This window comes from Aquarana catesbeiana, linkage group LG12 (genome assembly GCF_042186555.1).
Source record: "Aquarana catesbeiana isolate 2022-GZ linkage group LG12, ASM4218655v1, whole genome shotgun sequence".
Taxonomy (NCBI): domain Eukaryota; kingdom Metazoa; phylum Chordata; class Amphibia; order Anura; family Ranidae; genus Aquarana; species Aquarana catesbeiana.
In genome coordinates, this window is record NC_133335.1 from 186,565,827 (window position 1) to 186,579,968 (window position 14,142).

At 40.1% G+C, this 14,142-nt stretch overlaps 1 protein-coding gene across 2 annotated transcripts in view; it reads right to left on the bottom strand.

Annotated features, from left to right (window-relative positions):
• LOC141113282 (protein-glutamine gamma-glutamyltransferase E-like) overlaps positions 1 to 14,142 on the bottom strand; it is a 93,028-nt gene that overhangs the window by 18,317 nt on the left and 60,569 nt on the right. For both annotated transcript variants that reach the window (XM_073606314.1, XM_073606313.1), the window contains exons 8-10: positions 9,456 to 9,559; positions 8,113 to 8,355; positions 2,066 to 2,371 (exon numbers count right to left, since the gene is read on the bottom strand). In XM_073606314.1, coding sequence (XP_073462415.1) covers positions 2,066 to 2,371; positions 8,113 to 8,355; positions 9,456 to 9,559 — 653 coding nt within the window. The remainder of the gene's footprint in view (positions 1 to 2,065; positions 2,372 to 8,112; positions 8,356 to 9,455; positions 9,560 to 14,142) is intronic.

Genomic DNA, 14,142 nt, shown 5'->3' on the forward strand with positions numbered 1-14,142 from the left:
GACTCGTTTTCAAATATCCAAAGAGAATAATATAGTTTAAAAAAAAATATTAATAGAATCGAAAAGAATATAACAGAAAATAAAAGAATAGAATAGACTAGAATATAATAGAATCAAATATAATAGAATAGAATAACATAGAATATAACCATCTTCTGAAATTTAAAATAGAATACATTTGAATTCAAATACATAAAAGAATGGAATAGAAAAAAAAGAATAGAATAGAATAGAAAAGAATAAAAAAATATAGAATAGAAAGAATATAACCATTTCCCAAAATTCAAATAGAATCAATTTGAATTTAAAAAGAATTGAAAAGAATATATTAGAATAGAAAAAAACAGTATAGTATAGAAAAAAAAAAACAATAGAGTAGAAAGAATATAACCATCTTCTGAGATTCAAATAGAATACATTTGAATAAAATAGAATAGAAAAGAATAAACAAACATAAAAAAATACAGTAAAAAAAATAATACAATACAATAGAAAGAATATAACCATTTCCCTAAATTCAAATAGAATCAATTTTAATTTGAATAGAAAGAAATAGACTAGAATAGGATGGATATATTAATTCTATTCTAATATTTTTTTCTATACTATTGTGTTATTTTCTATTCTATTCTATTCTATTCAAATTTAATTTGATTCTATTTGAATTTTGGAAAATCTTTCTATTTAATTCTATTTTTTTTATTCTATTATATTCCTTTCTATTCTATTCCATTATATTCTGTTCTTTTATTTTCTATCCTATTTTGTTCTGTTTTACTCTATTATATTCTATTATTTTATTTTCTGTTATATTCTTTTCTATTCTATCCTGTTTGTTTCTATTCTATTCCTTTATTTTCTATTCTATTTTATTCTCTTTGGAAATTGGAAAACGATTCAAAACTTTTCGACTTCGAAAATGATTTGAATTCTAAAACTATTTGAAATTGATTCAAAAACTTCTCGAATCGATCTGAATTTGAATAAGAAAATTCGAATCGATTCGTATACTAAAAAATAAAACGAATTCCGAAAACGAATTAAATGGATTAAACAAATTTAACTAAACAAATTTATGTAAATAACAAATCGAAACGAAACAAAACAATTTTTTTCATTCTGTGTGAGTGTAGGTTGAATTTTAAAGATGCAAGGAATTTAGGTTTAAAAGAGAATACAGGATTGGCTTGGTCTACCCAACTTTGGGGGAAAAAAGTTTCCCTTCCCTAAAAAAAAAAAAAATAGTGCATAGAGTAAAGGTTTCCGATAAAAATGTTAAGGATAGTTAAAGTGGTTGTAAACCTCAGGCATGAAATATGAACAAAGTATATGCCTCTAGAGTGTGTGCTTGTCTCAATCCAGAGCACTAAGTATAATTTCTCTCTGCTACACTGTTCCTCTGCTATCTGCATGAGTCACTTCTGACAAGTTTTTCTGACACCAAGAGAAAAAAGGTGACAGAGGAGAGAGCTCCAGTACACAGCCTGTGATTGACAGCCTCAGCTCTCCTCCTGTGTGCTACGGGAAGGGGGATGTGTCCCTTCCTTCCAATTAGCTCTCAGAGAATTCCTTACTGAGTTCTGCAGTGTGTAATTCCATCCAATTAGCTCTCAGAGAATTCCTTACTGAGTTCTGCAGTGTGTAATTTCAGCTCTCCGCCCTCTGGGTTCCGGGGCGATTACCTGCAAGTGCAGTCTGCATCCAAGGCTGATCACTCACAGGTAAATGCTGCATAGTGAATACATGCGAGAAGCACCAACCGGGCGTAGGGTCGGCGACAAAACGGGGTAAACTGGGCATAAGGTCAGTGACAAAGCACAGGGAATTACCAATATTGGTTATAGCCAATCACAGTGGTCACGTAATCAGTCGGGTCTTTCTGCCCCCCAGGCGGTAAAGGGATGCCATATTTATAACATACTAACCAATGTTCACCTTCAAGGGGAATCTTGTTTTTTTTTATTTACCATTTGTAGAAGAGTGGCTTTATGTATTCCATGTGTGCAATATTTACAGTTTATGCATTTATATATACATAGGCATACATACTGTACATTGTACCTACCTTCGTTAGGTCCTAGTGAAACTGAATGGGAGTCAGTAAGAAAATCTTTAACTGGTTTACTATTGTATATTATGGCGGTGGCTGTCATTTTGATCTCTATCTTCTGGGGGTCAGTTACAGTGTTTTTGAGTATCAAGGTGAGTTTCAGGTCTTCACCAACTTGTGTTTCAGCTGCCTTTTTAAAACTGCCAGAAAATAAAGGTTTTACAGGAGCAGCAACAGCAGATTCGCGCATAGACATTGCAAACATGGGTGGCTCGATTATACGTCTTGCTTTTTCAAAAGTCTCTCTTTCCTTATCAGAACCTGCAAACAATATTGATACAACAGTGAGTAAATGTAGACCTTGAAATTTTTTAAAACCTTTTTTTTTTTTTTGAGCTGAAGAGCAGAAAAACCTGGAATGTGCCCGAACACGTCTAAACACGCACAAACATTAGACACATCTAGCGTTTGACTGTTAATGCATTCCAATGGTTAGGAAAGATAATATTCTGGCCAACAGAATGCAATAATGCTCAAACGCTAGACGGGCCTAAATGCGTACGCAATATGCAGCTTTAGGCGCGATCTTTAACCACTTAAGGACCAGCCGCCGCAGTTATATTGTGGCAGGTTGGCTTCCCTGGGCAAATCACCGTCATGGTAAGTCGGCCGCTTTAAGAGCTGTAGGGGGTGCGAGCGCGTGCCCGTGGCGCGGCACAAATTCACTTTGCCGGCGGTCACGATGCCCACCAGCCATCCTCGATCGCTCCTGACAGAGACAGAACAGAGATCTGTCAATGTAAACAGACAGATCTCTGTTCTGTCAGGGGAGGAGAGACAGATCTGCTGCTACTAAAGATTAGGAACAGCGATTGATCTCCTCCTTCAGGCAGTCCCATCCCCCCCACAGTTAGAACACACATGAGGAAGCACATTTAACCCCTTGATCGCCCCCTAGTGTTAACCTCTTCCCTGCCAGTAACAGTTATACAGTAATCAGTGGCTATTTTTAGCTCTGATGGCTGTATAAATGTCAATGGTCCCAAAAAAGTGTCAAAGGTGTCGGATCTGTCCGACCGCAATGTCGCAGTCCCGCTAAAAATCACTGATCACCACCATTACTAGTAAAAAACTAAATAAATAATAAAAGTGCCATAAATCTATCCCCAATTTTGTAGACACTATGGGGTTGATTTACTAAAGGCAAAAAGACTGTGCACTTTGGAAAGTGCAATTGCACATGGCAAGAGCAGTTGCTCTAGAGTTTAGTAAATGAGCAGAAGCTCTGCTGACTTTCATCAACCAATCATGTGCAAGCAAAAATGCTGTTTTTTTATTTTCCTTGCATGTGATTGGGTATTTTTTGCAAAGTGAAGCTTTTCCTCATTTACTAAGCTCTGGGGAGATGTTAGCTGAAGTTCAAGTGATATAAAATGCAATTTTTTTTCTAAAAAACAATAACAAACATGTCATACTTACCTGCTCTGTGGAGTGGAGCCCTCAATTCTCCTATTTTTGGGTCCCCCACTGGCCCTCCTGGCCCCTCTTCTGCCGAGTGCCCCCAGAGCAAGAAGCAGCTTGTTATGGAGGCACCCAATTGGGCTCGCTCCCACGCCACTGCTCTGCATGTCCATTCACACACAGAGCCGAGGCTCAGCCCCACCCCCCTCTCTCTCCTCTTTGGCTCATTAGCTGTGATTGATTAGCCAATGAGGAGGGAGAGTCCCCGGAGAGCCAAGGCTCTCGTGCACATCTCTGGATCAAGATGGGGCTCAGGTAAGTATTGGGGGGACTGGGTGGGCTGCTGCACATAGAAGGCGTTTTACCTTCATTGATAGAATGCATTAAGGTAAAAACCTTGAGCCATTAAAAATACTTTAAACAGAGGCTTATGGGGACTATGACACATGAGAAGCTCACTTCCAAACTAAATGACACACTACATTTCTCAAGGTTTGGGATCTGAGGATGACCTATAATGATCACTTCAACGTGGAACGCTCTTTACTTTCAGTGTGATCGGACACATTAATTATGGGTGCTGCCGCCTGGTCGGGCCTCGAGAAAATCTTTGTACCTTTGTCCCCCCTTTTTCTCGTCTTCCTTTCCAATGTCCAATTTTTTCTTCTGTGCGAGTTCTTTTCTTCTTACCTTCTCCTTTTCTACCTCACTGTTTCTATTTATTCTTCCTCTTTTCTAGTGTTAGTGTCTGACCCATGAGTAAATTAATTCATTCCTTCCAGTCCCTACAGGGGCACTTTACAGCTTTGCAATGGAGGAATCCCCATAGGATTTATATCTTTACAGTTTCCAACTAATATGCATAACTGCCAATCCTTTAGAGATGTGTTTTAAATTGCTCCGGTGTTTGTATTTCGGTACTGATGTTGGGTAATTTTTTTTTTTTACATCATCCTTCATTTGGTGTACTTGTGTACTGTGCAACTGTACATCATAATTGTTATTTCAAAAATCCAATGACATCTATTTTGAAACAGATAGGCCTTGCACCTCTAACACGCACTTGCAAGTGTCAACGTAAACCTATTAATAAAAATGCAAGGCAACCTTTTGCTTACTACTGAAAATGCCATTTGCCAGGCTGTCAGGCCTACCTAGGGACTTACTATTTGCTGTGTCTCTGAGCTGTAACAAGAGTACAGGTCAGCGATAGGGATGAGCCGAGCACCCCCTGGTTCGGTTCGCAGCAGAACATGCAAAAAATTTGTTCGAACACACGAACACCGTTAAAGTCTATGGGACACGAACATGAATAATCAAAAGTGGTAATTTTAAAGACTAATATGCAAGTTATTGTCATAAAACGTGTTTGGGGACTTGGGTCCTGCCCCAGGGGACATGTATCAATGCAAAACAAAGTTTTAAAAATGGATGTTTTTTCGGGAGGATGGGGTGTCTATAGTATGCCTTTAAAGTGGCGCATGTTTCCCGTATTTAGAAAAGTCCGAAAGCAAAATGACATTTCTAAAGGAAAAAAAGTCATTTAAAAGTACTAGCGGCTATAATGAATTGTCAGATCTCTGCAATACACATAAAAGTCATTGAAAAAAACGGCATGGGATTCCCCCACAGTCCATTACCAGGTCCTTTGGGTCTGGTATGAATATTAAAGGGAACCCCGAACCAAAATTTAAAAAAAAAATGCGTGGGGGTCCCCCCAAATTCCATACCAGGCCCTTCAGGTCTGGTATGGATTTTAAGGGGAACCCTGCTCCAAAATTAAAAAAATGGTGTGGGGGTCCCCCTAAAAATCCATACCAGACCCTTATCCAAGCATGCAACCTGGCAGGCCGCAGGAAAAGAGGGGGGGACGAGAGAGCGCCCCCCCTCCTGAACCAAACCAGGCCACATGCCCTTAACATGGGGAGGATGTCCCCATGTTGATGGGGACAAGGGCCTCATGCCCACAACCCTTGCCCGGTGGTTGTGGGGTTAAGCGGGCTGGGGGCTTATCGGAATCTGGAAGCCCCCTTTAACAAGGGGACCCCCAGATCCCACCCCCCCATGTGAATTGGTAATGGGGTACCCCTACCATTTCACAAAAAAAGTGTCAAGACAATAGCCGGTTTTTGACAATTCCTTTATTAATGTCTTCTTCTTTCCCCGCTTCTTCTTCCATCTTCTTCTGGTCTTCCTTAGGTTTTCTTCTTCCATCTTGTTCTTCCCCCGCTTCTTTCTCTGCGTTTTCCTCTGGTCCTCTGCATCTTCCTCCGGCTTCTTCTTCCCTGCTTCCTCCTCCGGACGATCCGCCTCAATGGGAGGTTCCTGCTGTGTGATGCTTCTGTTCGGTGACAGCTCTTATATAACTGAGGATGGGGCCACCTGGTGACCCCGCCCCCTTCTGACACACAGGGACTTCCCTATGGCTTTCCCCATGGTGTCAGAGGGGGCGGGGTCACCCATTTACGTAAACGGGTGACTCCGCCCCCCTCTGACACCACGGGGAAAGCTATAGAGAAGTCTCTGTGCTTTAGAGGGGGCGGGGTCACCGGGTGGCCTCGCCCTCAGTTATATAAGAGCTGCCACAGAACAGAAGAGTCACACAGCGGGAACCTCCCATTGAGGCAGATCGTCTGGAGGATGAAGAGGAAAAAGAAGCTGGGGGAAGATGCCGGAGGAGAAGACCGGAGGAAGAAGCAGAGGACCGGAGGAAGAAGCAGAGGAAGAAGCGGGGGAAGGACAAGATGGAGAAAGAATGAGAAAACCGAAGGAAGACCAGAAGAAGAAGCGGAGAAAGAAGAAGACATTAATAAAAGAATTGTCAAAAACTGGCTATTGTCTTTTTTAACATTTTTGACACTTTTTTTGTAAAATGGTAGGGGTACATTTGTACCCCATTACCAATTCACATGGGGGGGCGGGATCTGGGGGTCCCCTTGTTAAAGGGGGCTTGCAGATTCCGATAAGACCCCCACCCTCATACCCCCACAACCTCCGGGCAAGGGTTGTGGGGATGAGGCCCTTGTCCCCATCAACATGGTGACATCCTCCCCATGTTGAGGGCATGTGGCCTGGTACGGTTCAGGAGGGGGGGCACTCTCTCTTCCCCCCTCTTTTCCTGCGGCCTGCCAGGTTGCGTGCTTGGATAAGGGTCTGGTATGGATTTTTAGGAGAACCCCCATGCCATTTTTTTTTTATTTTGGCATGGGTTCCCCTTAAAATCCATACCAGACCTGAAAGGTCTGGTATGGAATTTGGGGGGACCCCCACGCATTTTTTTTTTAATTTTGGTTCTGGGTTCCTCTTAATATTTATACCAGACCCAAAGGACCTGGTAATGGACTGTGGGGGAATCCCATGCCGTTTTTTTCAATGACTTTTATGTGTATTGCAGAGACCCGACAATTCATTATAGCCACAAGTACTTTTAAATGACTTTTTTTCCTTTAGAAATGTAATTTTGCTCTCGGACTGTTCTAAACATGGGAAACTTGCGCCACTTTACAGGCATACTATACACACCCCCAGGTACGAAATTGAAAGGAATATTTCACTTTTATTGTTTCACTTTAAGCATTATTAAAATCACTGCTCCCAAAAAAACATCAGTTTTTAAAACTTTTTTTTGCATTGATACATGTCACCTGGGGCAGAACCCAGGTCCCCAAACACTTTTTATGACAATAACTTGCATATTAACCTTTAAAATTAGCACTTTTGATTTCTCCCATAGACTTTAAAGGGTGTTCTGCGGCTTTCGAATTTGCCGCGAACACCCCAAATTGTTCACTTTTTGGCGAACACCCCAAATTGTTCGCTTTTTGGCGAACGGGCGAACAGCCAATGTTCGAGTCGAACTCATGTTCGACCCGAACATAAAGCTCATCCCTAGTCAATGATATCAGAAAAAACTGAGAACTCCTGATTTTCTCACTTGTTCTGAGATGGGAATGAGGGACACCTATTAGCAAAAGTATGTAGGCATAGGACACACCCCCTGTCATGCCCTCTTAAAGGAGAATTGTACAAAATAAATTGATTGGTTAAACCCACAAGTGCTTTTTTACCACTACTATTCCTATTATTTTGGCTTGTGGAATTTACAAATGTAGCAATTTAGAAATTGGTTGAAAGTTTTAGCTCTGGGAAACACTTTTTGAAAGATACATAGTGCATTTTTTTTATATACAACTATATAGATCAGACCAGAATGAGGGACAAATGAGGAGCTATGAGGGACAGAGGGACATTGTTCCAAATCAGGCACAGTACCTCGAAATCAGGGACAGTTGGGAGCTATGGTCAGAGGGTCAGCATGAGAGCCAGATAGCTAGCACTTTGAGAAGTGGGTCCAAGGCAGCCACTGTGTCTCTCCCTCTCAGAGCAAGTTCTTTCTTACAACTTTACATGCACATATACAGTATAAATAATAGTCAGCTCAAAGCTTTCTTGTTTTTGGAGTTTTATCCCCTGTCCCATTATATTCATCCCTTGTGCTGCTTAATTCTTAATCATATAAATAGTATATAACTCATAAGCTTAAAGCAAGATTTAAACACATTATGCTGTCATTAAATGAGGCATATCAAATTAAAAGATACCTTCAGGGTGTTTGTAGTTATTGGTTACATCCTTGCGGTCAAAGGTACCAACGGCTTTGGTGCTGGTGAGCTTCCCCACGGCTACAGTATCAGTGTAAACCTTTCTCTTGGTTCCATCTCTACTTTTTATCCAGGTTACTGTGTCTGCATTCACTTCAGCAAACACAAATAGCGTATCGTGAAGTTTGTCTACATCTCCGTTCTTCACAGCATACAATGAGGTTGGTCCTAATCGGTATATGCCTGTATGAAAAAACAGTCATGCATTGTTTGTTAGTATAACATGATCAGATCTGTGATTAGATACGTGTTAAAAATTATGGAATGTACTACTTCATAAGAAAGTTATTCTCCTTAATCTTACATTACATACACAAGACACAGAATTAAGGTAAAATAGCTTCAGGAGATCAGACAAAACAAAGTTGTAAAGACAGCCCAAGATAACCTTTCCCAATCCTAGCATGCCTTGGTTTTATGCTATTGTCCTAGGAGAATGAACATCTCTCCTCTGCTAGAAGAAAAAGCTTTATTTTACTCAAGATTTATTTTTTCCACTAGCACAAGTTTCTGATCAATGTCTGTACAACCAGACTGTTGGGTTTTCCCCAGCCTGTCAGGTTTTTCTGAACAATCAGTGCCACGGAGAAGTGCCACATAGGCAGCACTGATCAGTGTATTCTGATGGCGGAGAAGGTTCCCTGCTTTTAGAATACAATAGATCAGGAGGAAAGATTCTCCAATCCACATAGAATGTGTGAATGGGGGAACTGGGTCTTTTTTTTTTTAAACCACTGCTTTATATTTGGCTTCTGTATGACATAACATTCCTTCGGGTGAGTTCCTGGGACAGCTAAGGTTCCCAAATCACCTCACACAGCATAGGAGTATCTTTCCAAAAGATTTTGGATACTCACTTTTCCCAGAGCTCGTTCGTTGGAATTCACAATGAAAGGTAGGTATATTTTCTAACTTTTTTCTGTAGCCCTGATGTAATAAGGGTATTTTGCAAAACAATACAATGTATGCTTTAGCCTTTGAAGTTGTAAATCTAACATGCCAGGATTCAGATCTGCTGATCTGTTCTTGCCTAGCTTCAAAAGGATCAAAAAGAATACATAAGTAGATGCTATTGTCCACCAAATGTATCTGTCTATCTATCTATCTATCTATCTATCTATCTATCTATCTATCTATCTATCTATCTATCTATCTATCTATCTATCTATCTATCTATCTATCTATCTATCGTATCTGTCCATCCAGTATATGTAATGAATAGAAATATACTTTATGTGTATTTATACAGGGCACATCTTTTTTAACTTCAGTCAGTCACACACCCTCGCTGGGTTCCTGTGGAGTAGCATCAAGTATTTGCCATCCACCATAAGAGGGTCCAAGATCCTTTCTTGCAAAATAGGCTTCATTCCATGCATGGAAGTTCCTAGGAATAGAAAAACGTATACATCATTACTAAAAGAAAAATGAACCCTGCTGAATTACTGCAACACAGTATTTTGAATGGACCCTCAAATATTCATCTTATTAAAGGGTTATTCAAAGGGTCCATCAAAAAATATGTATTACAATTTTGGTGGATGCTGGAGAGTAAAACAAATTGACGATTTCCTATACCTCTTATATTTCTTTTATATGTTACTCAGGGACTCCATTGGTGTCACATCTGCAACCGATTTTTGAACACCTACTGTAATAATTACAAGAGGGTCACATTCTCCTTGTTGACATATAATAGAATAAGATTTCCATACCAGGATGGGACTATTAAAGTCCCAAGTATAAAAACAAGGCTTTAGCTAAAAATACCACTGTAGAGAGAGAGTAAATGATGGTCATCATAGGCACATCTAATTTAAGGGATGCCATACCACAACATACAACTATTGTATAGACACATCGCATTACAATAAAGTAGTGATGGCGAACCTTGGCACCCCAGATGTTTCGGAACTGCATGAGCATCATGGGAAATGTAGTTCCAATACATCTGGGGTGCCAAGGTTCGCCATCACTGCAATAGAGTGTTACAAATATTCATTATTGAAACTATGAATATTCAGTACAGATGGTCTGTAGTTCCTCAGTGCATTTTGTGATAAGCTGTGTCAGGAAGATGTACTTCTTTCCAAAAGATCTATTATGCAGACCACAAACATCAATGTAAATACTGTACATAGATATACTGTATATATCTTACAATCATTTCTCATAAAAAAAAAAAAAAAAACTGGAAAAACTTATTGACTCAAGTATAAGACTAGGGTGGGAAATGCAGCAGCTACCGGTAAATTTCAAAAATAAAAATAAATACCATACCAATAATGTTTTTGAATATTTATTTCAAAGAAAAACAATAAACTAGCTCTGTAAGTGGAAAAGAGGGTCAATAAAAACTATATGGTATCAACAATAACTTTAAAAGTACAAAAACCTTATCTCAATCAGCAACGAAGCTAAAACACAAGAGTTAAAATCTTTCAAAACTGGATTCCTCCTCATCATCTGTATGTTCAAACAGAGCTTCAGCATTAGCTGGTGTGAGGTTATCAGCATAGACATTGTCATCATCACTGAGTTCGCAGTCATCACAGTCACTGCTGTCATTCTCAAACAAAGCGCTGTCTTCACTGCCATCCATAGCATTACTAATGCCACATTTCTTGAAGGCGCGTTGCACCATGTCCCCTGGAATCTCTTCCCATGTATCACGAACCCACGTTGCTATCAATTCCATGTCGGGCTTCATCAGATTTCCACCTTTTGTCAGTCGGGCTTGACCAGATGACATTCATTCATGCCACATCTTTTGCACACGGTCTTTGAAAGGTTTATTTAAACACACATCTAGCAGCTGCAATACAGATGTAAGCCCACCTGGAATAACGGCCAAAGTAACTTGAGAAGATTTTGCCAATTTTTTTTTGTCATCAGATGTGTGGGCTCTGAACATATCCCAAACTAGCAATGATGTTTTTTTCTTTAAGGCTGCTCCTGGTCGTCCGTTCCAAATTTCTTCCAGCCATTTTTTTGTTCCGTTTTCAACCATCCAGCCTTTAATATGTGCGCGCACTGTAATTCGTGCTGGGAATTTGACCTTTTTAGGCAAGGCCTTTCTTTTAAAAATATTGATAAGCCGCAGCTTGGTTCCATTAGCCAAACATGACAGAACGATTGTGAAATGTTTTTTTCATTTCCTGTGGTTCTGAGAAAAATAGTTTTGGCTCCAAAACTTGCCACAGTTCTGTTGCTTGGAAGATCAAAGGTCATAGGTGTTTCATCCATATTTCCAATATCTCCCAGGTCATAGTTATGGATCCTTCTTTGTTTTATGATGAATGAATAGAATGACATCACTTTTTCATCAAGGTCTTTTGGCAACTTCTGTGAAATCTTTGTTCTTTGCCGCAAACATAGGCCAAACCTATTCATAAAGCGGGTACACCATCCTGCTGACGCAACAAAATTTTCAATGCCTGGTGCTTTTAATTTGTCATCTTTAGCCATTTGAAGGGCACATAAGCAAAATTGTGTGTGTTACGCAGTAACCATTTTGATGACACTCCATAACTGATTTATGCGATTCAGTCTCTAGAGCCCCATATGAAGTTGTTAAACCACGTCAAGCTTTTTTATCCTTTGGAATCTTTTCCAAGTCAGCTTTCATTTTCCGCCAGTCCCTCACTTGTTTTTCACCAACACAAAATTTCCTACTTGTAATACTGTTATTGCTTTCTTCTGCTCTTGACACAACCTTAAGTTTGAAACCAGCTTCATATGACCTGCGTTTTTGTTTTGGTCCAGGAATACCGGTAGAGGTATTGGGATCCATTTCTAACAGGATAAAAAAAAAGAAGAAGAAGAAGACTTGTATAGTTTGAGGCCTAATGCAGGCTGATGATATTACAGAATGTGATGACATGACTGTTTGCATAGAGCAGCCTGTGTTAGGGCTCATAATATACATTCTACCAGTGTCCATTATATACAGCCTGTAAGTGTCCATTATATACGGCCTTCCAGTGTCCATTATATACAGCTTTCCAGTGTCCATTATATACGGCCTTCCAGTGTTCATTATACTGGTATATAGCCTGCCAGTGTCCATTATATACAGCCTGCCAGTGTCCATTATATACAGCCTGCCAGTGCCCATTATATACAGCCTGCCAGTGCCCATTATATACAGCCTGCCAGTGCCCATTATATACAGCCTGCCAGTGCCCATTATATACAGCCTTCCAGTGTCTATTATATACAGCCTGCCAGTGCCCATTATATACAGCCTGCCAGTGCCCATTATATACAGCCTGCCAGTGCCCATTATATACAGCCTGCCAGTGCCCATTATATACAGCCTGCCAGTGTCCATTATACCGGTATATAGCCTGCCAGTGCCCATTATACCAGTATGTAGCCTGCCAGTGCCCATTATATATACAGTAGCCATTGTAAATGTCACACAACATGGTCCCAATACACTATCAATAATCTGGTCCCAATACACACAACCTGGTCCCAATACACTATCAATAATCTGGTCCCAGATCTGGTATAAATATATATATATATATAACATAACATATATGGTACTGGTACTATATATGGTACTGGAGTGGAGTACTGTTATTTCACTCATGTGAGATCGCGCTGTGTCAGATGCAACCGCCACGGTAGCGATGTCCCGCCTCCTATGACATACGGCACAGTGATACCTAGCATTGGAACACTGTGCTGTCTGTCACAAGAGGAGGTGGGACATCGCTATGTGGCTGGCGATGTAAAATGGCATGGGAGGGAGGGGTAACACAAGGTGGGACATCTGACACAGCATTAGGGGAGGGGAACCTCGCAGGGGCGCCAGGCCATTCACGAGCGCCACCCAGCGGCACGGCCCCGTTCCCTTTTCTCTTCCATTTCGGGCATTTTTATTAACCGACTCGAGTATAAGTCGAGGTGGCTTTTTTCAGCCCAAAAAATGGGCTGAAAAATTTGATATATATATATATTTGATATATATATAAATATGCTCACACTGTAACCATCTTTTGTAATGTGATGTGCCTATACAAGAGTTGTACCTTGCAGTATGGCTTCCCATCCCCTAAATAGGATGTGTTGGAGATGACCATCATTTACTACCTCTACAGTGATGTATTTTATCCAGGAGATATGTTGAGATAATGTGTTTTAACTAAATCCTTAACCACTTCAGCCCCGGAAGGATTTACCCCCTTCCTGACCAGAGCACTTTTTACAATTTGGCACTGCGTCGCTTTAACTGCTAATTGCGCGGTCATGCAATGCTGTACCCAAACGAAATTTGCGTCCTTTTCTTCCCACAAATAGAGCTTTCTTTTGATGGTATTTGATCACCTCTGTGTTTTTTATTTTTTGAGCTATAAACGGAAAAAGATCGAAAATTTTGAAAAAAAATGATATTTTCTACTTTTTGTTATAAAAAAAATCCAATAATCTCAATTTTAGTCATACATTTAGGCCAAAATGTATTCGGGCACATGTCTTTGGTAAAAAAAATGTCAATAAGCGTATATTTATTGGTTTGCGCAAAAGTTATAGCGTCTAGAAACTAGGGTACATTTTCTGGAATTTACACAGCTTTTAGTTTATGACTGCCTATGTCATTTCTTGAGGTGCTAAAATGGCAGGGCAGTACAACCCCCCCCAAATGACCCCATTTTGGAAAGTAGACACCCCAAGGAAATTGCTGAGAGGCATGTTGAGCCCATTGAATATTAATTTTTTTTGTCCCAAGTGATTGAATAATGACAACAAAAAAAAAATTACACAAAGTTGTCACTAAATGATATATTGCTCACACAGGCCATGGGCATATGTGGAATTGCACCCCAAAATACATTCATCTGCTTCTCCTGAGTATGGGGATACCACATGCGTGGGACTTTTTGGGAGCCTACCCGCCTACGGGGCCCCGAAAACCAATCATCGCCTTCAGGATTTCTAAGGGCGTAAATTTTTGATTTCACT